At 36.3% G+C, this 10,397-nt stretch overlaps 1 protein-coding gene across 1 annotated transcript; it reads left to right on the forward strand.

Annotated features, from left to right (window-relative positions):
• The first annotated feature begins 6,034 nt into the window (after positions 1 to 6,034).
• On the forward strand, positions 6,035 to 8,517 carry LOC113278373 (probable glutathione peroxidase 2). Its single transcript, XM_026527231.1, has 6 exons — positions 6,035 to 6,297; positions 6,950 to 7,026; positions 7,493 to 7,554; positions 7,657 to 7,775; positions 7,998 to 8,165; positions 8,255 to 8,517. Exons 1-6 carry the CDS (start codon positions 6,133 to 6,135, stop codon positions 8,297 to 8,299), a joined length of 636 nt encoding a protein of 211 aa, XP_026383016.1. The 5' UTR covers positions 6,035 to 6,132; the 3' UTR covers positions 8,300 to 8,517.
• The last annotated feature ends 1,880 nt before the right edge of the window (positions 8,518 to 10,397 follow it).

A 10,397-nucleotide genomic window follows, 5' to 3' on the forward strand; every position in this document is an offset into this window, starting at 1 on the left:
AGAAGGAAACATAAATAAAAAATCTAACTAGGGAGGATAGGCATCCGAATATGGCGTGCAACCTAGTTTGCATAAATGCAAGAGGAAAAAACTAAGACCTATCGCACGTCATAATCGGGGAAAACCTGGTAAGCATGACTCAAGGGAAAGCTACATCGACCCTGGAACTTGAGTCATGGAGATTTGGGGTGAGAAACACGAAAATGCCCATCCAGGAAAGACACTTAAATCGAAATATTGGGAGTAATAAGATCTTTCCTAAGGAGTGCAGAAACTCGATCAGGGCGCCGAGGTACACGGTTGAGTCAAGAGTGCCCGAGACATCTGGAGCGTACCTTGCTACTTTTAACAAGTCCTGACCATGATGCACTCGGTCCTAAAAAACCCCACTTAGGGTGCAGTCTCGTAACCATAAACCTTATCGGTGGAGGGATAAGAGGCTGCGAAATCAACTGGTTTTTGTATTACCGGATGGGAGGATCCCACCTTAACCCGGTAGAGGTAAGCTTCCTTGAAGAGGAAACCAGGGGGAATATAAGGACGGCACCCTCCATTAGAGAGCTGAATTGTGTCAAAAGACGTAAATGTCATGAGGCTTTTTACTCATGGGAGTATTAAGTCTTGTCATATTTACGCACATAAGAAACCTGAAGAGGTAATAATACAAAAAAAAAGATAAGGCGAGATCAATGGGTCAATATGCTACAGTGTAAAGACTTCCTACGATTTCGTCGCACAAGAACAAAAAAAATTTTGGGCAAAATAAGATCTTTAATTAGGAAGGAAAAATAAGACCTCATGAGAAAAATAAGATATATGCTAACTTTGTTTTGCAGGAAAATAAATGTGTTGCGAATAACTTCGCATGATACAGAACAAAAATAAGGCAGAGAACGACATTATGTTCATCAGCCTATCAATATGCGACAACTAACAGAGGCAACAATGGGAATGCAAACATAAGAAGAATGTTATTTGCCCCATTTGATAGTCTCATGCACGTGCGAGAGAGAATGGCATTTTTCTATTTGCGAATACAAATATAATCAAAGGGAACATATATTAAAGGAGCAAAAATTAATACTTTAAAGGTGTTCATTAAAGAAAAAATTCCAAAAGAAATGAAGATATACAAGAGACAGAAAAAGAATTTACAGCAAGCGAAGAATGATTAATTTTTGCCTGAATTATCTTCATCATTTCGCTCTGCCTCAGAATCACTTACTTCTTCTTCGTATTCTTCATATTCTTCTTCACTATCAGAAATATCAAGGACAACTTCGTTGGGGGGAACGTCTACGAATGTATACTTTTAGAGAGGAATATCATTATCAACACAGATTTTCTTAATATCTGCATCACGAGCACGAGTGGCATCCTTGCCAATATTCAAAACAGTGAGGATATAATTCTTCTTTAACTTCTGATACTTGGAGTTGCGAGCAGATAACTCCATTGAAGACTTTTCGGCTTCCGCAAGACGTTTCTTCTCTTCAGCAGATAATTACTTCTTTAATTCTTCAATTTTCTCAAGATAGTTCTTCTCTTTCTCTGCGAAGTATAAATAAGCAAGTTAGTGTTAAAAAAGATATCATCCTCAAGAAATGAAAAGTATGAAAGAGCAACAAATGACCTTCATGATTGGAAATAATGTCTTTAACCAGTGCAGAATGTTCAGATTAAGGCTCACGTTTACGGCTAAACCCTTCCTAGCATCATTCATAACTCTAGCAGCCCAATTAAATTCAGCTTCACTTTCTATTAGAAGCTGAGAACGGATTAAATTTCTTTCTTCAACAAGTTCGTTCTTTTCGCTCAAAGCTGAATCACGTTTAACCTGAACTTTAAAGACAGTTTCTTGGAATTTTTATAGTGCCTTCGCACCCTTGAGAGCAATCTCATCTTTTTCACTAATGAGTTTGTTCTTCTTTGCTTCCAAAGCCTGAATTGTCTCTTTATTCTCATGAAGACGATGTATGAAGTTATTAAGTGTAGTTAATAGGGGTCTATGATCCATTCTAAGAGCAGTATACTTCATTCTTAATTCTTCCAGATTGAGATTCTCAAATACTTTGGTAGGATAATTGTTTAAAGAAGAATTAAGGTGTTATAAAAGAATTTCCTCTTCAGGAAAGTTAGATGCTTCATCAGAAAGATTATAAATGTCTGCGAATATAGAAAAGTAAGAAGTGTGAATAATTACATAAAGCAAGGAGAATGAGAAAGTTAAAGATCACGAACCAATAAGTTCATCATTCCTTTATCGGACCTGGCGAATCAATTCAGAGTTGGTATAATTTTCAGCTTTAAGTTTGGTATTTTCTCCCCTCATCTTGAGAAGTTTCCTTTGGTAATCTGAGGAAACCGCTTAAGATAAACGAGATACCTGTGAAAGTATAAGGAAAGTATTATGTAATGAAAAGAAAGGACATAAATAATATTAAAGAAAATACGAAGATATGAATATTACCATAGAACCAATTGCATATTGTAAACTTGGATTTATCACAGAAGCAGCTCCGCGAAGAGATAGATCATCCAAAATGGGGGCATCGCAGACTTTGGAGACCATTCCAAAAGTGCATTGTAGATCATCATTATTAATAGCCGATATTGTATCAGAGAAAAGGGTGGATAAATCTTTGATGGAGGAGGATACTGATGGATCTTCAGAAGCAAGAATATCATCATCGTCGGATTCAGGACTTGAAGAAGGATAAAATTCTTTACGCTTCTTGGAAAGATCCGAAGAAGACGTTTTAGACGAAGACTTAGACACGGGTTTCTTGGGTTGGTTCTTAACTTTACCCATAGTCTTAACACCCGAAGTTTCAACCTGCGCGAATAATCAAGATAAGAAACAGAGTCAACAATATTGTTAAAATTAGAGAAAGAATATTTCTTAATTCATTATTCTGCGAAAACGACACATCGTGTGATGTCTTGACTCTCTTGGCTATGTTCTTTGGCTTAACAACCTGGAAATGGAGGAATAGGAAAATAAGAAATAAAGAAAATAAAATTATGCGAATTTTAGAATATTTCTGCGAAGATCTCATACTACTTTCTTATTCTCATCTTCGGACAGAGCCAATTTCCAAGGTTGGTAAGCAGAAAATTTCTCAGGAATAGGAAGATCGCAACCGTCAGCAGCTTTTCCATACACATAGGGCCTTCTAAAATTACAGGACAATTAATCCAACATGTGTCATTAGACCTGCAAGCAGTACTATTGGATTTTTCGTTCCAATCGACATCTCGCATAATCTTCTCGTCTTCAGAAATGCCATCCTTCCTTCTTAAGCGAATGGCCCATTTGGTTGATTCGTTTTTCATAATTGCAACATAGTAGTGTTTGAAGAAATTATTGAGGGTATAATCATCAGGGACGACGGCTCTATCACGGAATAGTTCATTTCACACCTCATAGGAATAAGAAGTTCCTAATCCTGCTGCGCGACGCGAATATTCCAAAGCTATTCTAATAGCATCACCACTCAGTTGAAATATTCCCCGTGCGAATCTATCATCATCCAGAATATCGTAGAATAAGGGGATTTCTGGATTATACAATGGGATATGAAGGTTATTCAGAAGTTGTCCTAATGAAAAAATAATCTTCTGATTAGTCCATTGTTCGGAATTGATTAACTCAAGATTGAGTTTGGATGAATAATAAGATTCAGAAGGAAGAGAAAGCAAATAACCTCTGGTGTCAAGTTCTTTCTTCAGTTTGATGAATTCTATCTCCATCTTTTAACCAGTTGGAGTCATTATAAGAATGAGAATGATGGGTTTATAAGTAAATTTTTTTTTTTAATCTTGATCAAGATCAAATCAGTAAGGTCATGATCAAATCGATAAAATCAAGATTAAGTTACAGGGAAAAGAGAGGAAAACACGAAGAATGATAAAGGAGATGGGGAAGAGGTAATGGACTGTAAAAAAGATGATGATACAAAAAAAATTTTTTTTTGCAGTAACAGATGAAAATAAAGAAGAAGTAAAAAGAAGAAAGAAGAAGAAGATGAAGGAAGATATATAAGAAAAATTAATCTCGTTTTCCGAGATTTATCTCATTTAATGCGAAGAATAAACGGATAGAAAGAAGCGGTTATAATGACGTGTCAGATAACGAGTGGTCAAGAAGACACGCGTAAATTAGGAAAGCTCAAATTCCGGATGTGTGTCGGCAAAAAATAATATGAAAAGATGAGCATGTGCGATATTATAGGATGGAGATTTCTCATATCGCTCACTCTATAAAGAGAACGACATGAGAAAAGACAAAATGTAGGAGTGAAATATCGCACATTCGTTATGTATGCGAAATAACAACCATCTAATACGAGCGAAGATTATCACACATAGTAAAATTGAGATGACGTATCTGATGATGTCAGCACAATCACGAGTAAAGTGTGAAGATCTGTGCGAAGTATAAAGTGTGCGAAGTTGAGAAAATGTACATGAGCGATTGTAACGCATAGTGATTCCGAATATAGGTGATCTATTAGCTGTCATCCACTATGTAATATCCTATATAAGGGGAAGGGCTATCATGTAATGAGAGAAATCCTTTAGAGTGTGTTAGACAAGAAATTGGGAGAGAGAAAGTTTATTTGAAGAATCTTTGTATTATTTTGTATCCAACTTAAGATCTTAATGAATAAACGAATGATTTTCACTATGTCAGGAATGTTGCACAGATTTCTCCACTCCCTAGCCGGTAGCTGAAGTCTATAATGTACATGTAACTTTCTCATTTCAGAGCACAGTAACTAAAACTGTGCCAGTGGCTGTAATCTTAACATGGAAGTGTATGGCGCCAGTCAGTCTTTGTTCGCACTTGACTGCTTAAATTCAGTGTGTTCTGATCTGAATTTTTTATCTTACAATATGCATCTTCTTTATAAAGCCTTGGTGCCCCATTCTTATGTCCCTCTCTTGTTGTGCTGCTGCAGCGAGTGATATTCATTTCATTTCATGCTAAACCATGGTTTCCAGCAGAAAGGATTTGTAGCTCGACCACCAATTGGTCCTGAGTCCTGACTTCCTCAGTGCGGATTCTGTTTTCATTTTGTTTGCTGGGACACACATTGTCATCATAAACATCTGCAGCGGATATGTCGCAGGAATGGCAGTGTACTGCTTCTCATTCTTCTACTTTGTTGCGACGTAATAATATATCATGGGAAGAAAAAGAAGTTAGTTAATGCCATATATATATTTTATGTCTAAAATAAAATAATAATTTGACCTTGCGAAAAGGAAATGATCTAGAATCCTGGTATAACTGCAAAGCTTATGGTATGAAAATGAGATCTGAACTCGGCCTTATGGGTCCTCAGGTTTTCTGTGCCAACCAGTCGGTCACTTTAAGTCCTATGCTTACCATTTTAAGTCTAAAACCAAATGGAGACGAGTACTTGTATTTTAAAACTCTGAATTGACCTTTAGACTGTTCATACAACACAACTGGCACGAAAACAAGAAGAGAACACCCACAAAGTCCATATATACATCCTTTCTTTCACACTTGAGTTGGACATCGCATTTGAGTTGGAGGTGATTGACTGGTAGATTATGCATATACGGCAATACCGTGTGAACCTGCCTTCCTGAATGTGGTTGGTCGACGCCCAAAATTTGGGAACTAGCCACATGTAGAAGCTGAGTCAGACCATGAGTCAGACATTCAGAAATGGAGAAAAATAAACGACCAGACATTTGGCTCACTCAGATAATTCTGATCCAAATATTAATCTAAAGCATTGGATCATTAATCCTAAATTTTCATATCAGTGTTTCGGAAATTGTTGACCAGTTTGAGTCAGACATATTTTGATAACACCAAGTGTAAAAATGTATATTACCAGATACAGTATGGGTCCGTCCATTTTTTTAATCCGATAGAAAACTAACTAAAAATACCTGGAGGTAAAAGAAATGCTTCTGATATTAGTTAGTACTCATAAATTCCGTTGCATACACACTGTTACCAATAAGTAATCTTTCTGCTGACATTGACAATGATATTCAACAACAAATCAACAACTAATTTTTTTCTATATAGATTCTCAATCAAAGACTTTCTCTTTGTTTTACATAGTTTTCCTAAAGTATAAATATATGAATAATACTATCAGTTTGAGTAACTTATTCTCAATCCTCATTCTGGGTTTGTCTCTCTACTTATTCTTCTTCCTTAAGCAAAACCAATCTACTACTACTTCTCCTTCTTTTCAAAACATGGCTGCAGAAGCCCCTAAATCCATTTATGACTTCACTGTCAAGGTAAATTATAATCATGCTTTAGCTCTATGTTTTTTGTTTTTTTGCTGATTCAGTGATTATATTCATTTTGCCAATCTGGGTTTTTTGGATTTGGAGAGTATTTGGTTATGGTTTTGTGGTGTTCATCATCTGTTTGTTTTATTGTTCTAGTGAAATCTTAGTGGTCTGAATGTTTAATGTTTATTCCTGCTGCTTCTTGGTTTCAATCATTTTTTAATGTGGATGGAATCATTGATGGGTGTTTACAGAGACGGTTTACCTACTAGTCATAAATTTGGTTCTTTCCTGACCATTTTCTTATGATACCGTAATTCTAGTGCGAGGTAACTTTAAAACCAGATGCTTGAGAGTTGATTTATGGTTTTAAAAGTAGTAACTGTTGGTGGCTCTGATCTTTTTCGCGTTTCTGTTTTCTTTGCAATTGTACTTGAATCGTTCATACCTTGTCTCTTCTTCAATTTGTCAAATCTCAAATATGATGTCTATTGGCTTTCTTACTCTAAGAAGTGTGCTTGCTCATTAAACTTCATTTTCTTTCTTTTCTTTTGTTTATGTTCTGGATTCAGTTGTTCTCATTTTCTAGATTCGAGTTTATCCAGGTGTTTCCCACTGTATGTGAATAACTAGCTTTGTCTCTTAATTTGGATTGCAGGATATTCACGATGCTGATGTATGCTTGAAGGACTATGCTGGAAAGGTTCTTCTGATTGTCAATGTTGCTTCCAAATGGTACTTATTTAGATAATCTTATTGTCAATATAGAACATTCAAAGTAGAAATGAAATAAATCTAGTTGGACTCACCTTAGCTTGAATATATACATGATGGACTAGATTGAATGGATAGTACTGTAAGATGAAACTGAAACCATACGGGGGGTTCATCAGCTTTAATATGCGTACAAAGTGATCTTCTACCTGGCTACGTTCAGTACTTTCTCCTGCAAGTTATATTCTACCCATGAAATGTGGGCCTTTGCAGGAGAAGTCAGGGATGCAGATGGGGAAGATTAGCAGGCTTCGATATGCAGTTAGCAATGGAGCCATTCATAGGCTTTGACTGCTAGTTTCGCTTTTCCATTTTACGTTTTTTTCTGATTGTTGATTGCAGTAATTACGTATTCTATAATTCCAAATAAGTCTAAAACTATTTGTTAAATCTTTTCTTTCCTTGCATTGATCTTTGTTGTGTGCAGTGGCCTTACTGAATCCAACTACAAGGAACTGAATGAATTGTATGAGAAATACAAAACCCAAGGTCTATTATCTACTCCTAACGATCGGTTTCTTATATCATGTCTAAATTCTATAGATAAGATTTTGGGAGTACTAACTCCAGATATTGTGTTTCTCCTGGCAGGGTTTGAGATACTTGCATTCCCTTGCAACCAGTTTGCTGGTCAGGAACCGGGAACTCATGATGAGATAAAAGAAGTTGCCTGTTCAAAGTTCAAAGCCGAATTTCCCGTATTTGCTAAGGTACACACCTAATTACGAAAGATGTAGCCTAAACCCATATTGTGTTTGAGTTTAGGTCAGTGTCTTTTTCTTCTTCAGTCTCTTTGCTTGTTTAGTAAGCAGAATGAATGAGCTTACTGATATTGCCCCTACCATTAAAGCAAACGAACCGTTTATATGCAATAGATCAGTTAAAAATACTCTGTACTAGAATAGAGCTCAATACATCTTTTACTATCTCAGATTGATGTTAATGGGAAGGATGCCGCACCACTCTACCAGTATCTCAAATCACAAAAAGGTGGGTTATTTGGTAATGCAATCAAATGGAATTTCACAAAGTTTCTCGTAAACAAAGAGGGAAAGGTTGTTGACAGATATGCTCCCACCACAGGTCCACTCAGAATTGAGGTTCGAAACTAAATCTCTTTAGTCGTACCTGTGCCTGTAATATGATTATATGGCATCTGATTTTTCTTTTGTTTTGCTTGTCCTTTCAGAAAGACATCCAAGGCCTTTTGGCAGTTTCAGCATCAGCTCCCTAGAGATAAATTATGGAGCTGCAATCTCACTCCATGTATGAATAAATATAACATTGTGTCAGTGAGTTCAAATAAAAATGGATTACCTTTTGTGTTTACAGTTTGAAAGTTTGGTTCTTGATTTACTGTTAGTTGCTCTTCTCTTATACTTGTTATCATATTGTATGTATGTATGTATGACCCTTTTACTATGGGAAATAAAATGGAAATATTTTGGAACAGCTTTTCTTGGATTTTTATAAGCGTACTGTTTGAACTACCAGTCGGTAATGCTGCATAACGGGGCAGCATTACAGGAATGAATGTCTTTGGAATTGCTAGTTTGCACATAAATCTCATAGTCTGATGGCAGAGTGATGCAAGCTAAGTTTGTAATCCAATCAAAACCCACAGGCTCTGGCAGAACTAAAATATGCAGTTCTGCAATGGTTTCTGAATTTCTTGGCTGGCTTTAGAGCAGAACCCATCAACGACGATAATCCCAAAACACACCAGAAAATTGCAGTGCCTAGTGATTTCATCCCTCTCGACACTTCGGTGTTGAAAGACATGCATGCCAACTTGGGTAATTTCTGCAATTATTACACGGAAAATGCTAGCTTGACCGACCAAAATCCCGCCTCTAATAGATGGTTGGGCCCCACTTTACCCCATTGACGATCCAAATGCTGAAAACGCCGCATGAGCCGTCCATTTCCCTCTCGGGATGAAAATAGGGAGAAACTGTCGGTGAGTGTATCACTTCCGGGATTACAGAGTCTTCCCTAACATTTGATTTATCTATTTCTAGAACTTGCACGATACAAGAAGGGGGGGAACAGTCACCCGATTAAGAGAAGTTGTAAAAGTTCTAGCTTCCTTAGCTAGGATATCAGCCACATTGGTTGTTGTTCTAGGAACAAAGAAAAAACCAAAAAGATTTGGACAAAAACTAATTTCATGTTTGACTTCTTCCGTGATATTCTGATTTTTCCAAGTTAAGATAGAAGATAAACCATTCAAGTAATCAAAAAGATTCTTGCAATCTCCTTCAATACTAAAGTTTGTAAATCTGCATTCTCTTGCCCATTTTATTGCCTGAAGAAGTCATAGTGCTTCTGCTTCTTATGGGGTTGTTGATGAGGTAGGTCCTGCCCTTCTTTGTTTGAAGCTACCTGCATCATTTCTAAGAATTAAGGAAAAATTTACTGGTACATCTTTTGAAATCCATGCTCTATATTAATCTATATTAATTTTGCTCTTTGAAATTATATGGGCCTTCCAAGTTTCCTTGGGTTTTTTAGAAAGATTGTTACAGGTGGTTTTATCATTAAATTTCTGTTTACGCCAAAAATCCAAATGTCTCTGTATTTCTATAGATAGTTGTAGGTGAGATTTTTGTTTCTGTTCAAAAGTTCTATTACATTTTTCCTTCCAAATAAACCAAACTTTGTTTAGTATAATTTTTATGGGTATAATAGAACTGGGATTTTCCATCCAATCTTGAGATACTAAGGTTTACTTCCGCAGGATTGGGACCTATAGCCCAAACTGATTTTGCATAAGGACATGAAAAAACAAGTGTTCTAAATATTCTTTATCCTCACACCCAAATGAACATTTGGGAGAAACATCTGTCATAAATCTTGACAACTTAAGGTTAGTAGAGACTGCATCCTGGAGGCATTTGTGACAATTTGTATTCTCCGTGTCAGATCTAAAGCCCATAATCCCATCCAAAAAGAGTCTGATAAATCTAAGTTATAACTATTAATTATTCTCTTTGTTAATTTTGAGTACATGGATTTAACCGTGAAATTGCCCGATGTTGTGAGTAGCCATCTAAGTTTATACGATTTAGTCTCTTCATTCCTATTAAAAGCTATTCTAATCCCACAAATTTTCCTTGTTATATATCCAGGAAATAAAGAGTGAATTAATGTTTCGTTTCACTTTTTGGTGATTCGACCAATAAGATCTATCACAAGTATTAAATAAGAGTCATTAGCATTTGTAAACTGGCTCATATTTCCATCTAAGTCTGGCATCCAGTTATCTTCCCATAAATTAATTGGGCCGACCGAGCGAAGCGAGGGAGACCTTTATATGGTCACTTTTTTAT

Source organism: Papaver somniferum, chromosome 5 (assembly GCF_003573695.1).
Source record: "Papaver somniferum cultivar HN1 chromosome 5, ASM357369v1, whole genome shotgun sequence".
Classification (NCBI taxonomy): Eukaryota; Viridiplantae; Streptophyta; class Magnoliopsida; order Ranunculales; family Papaveraceae; genus Papaver; species Papaver somniferum.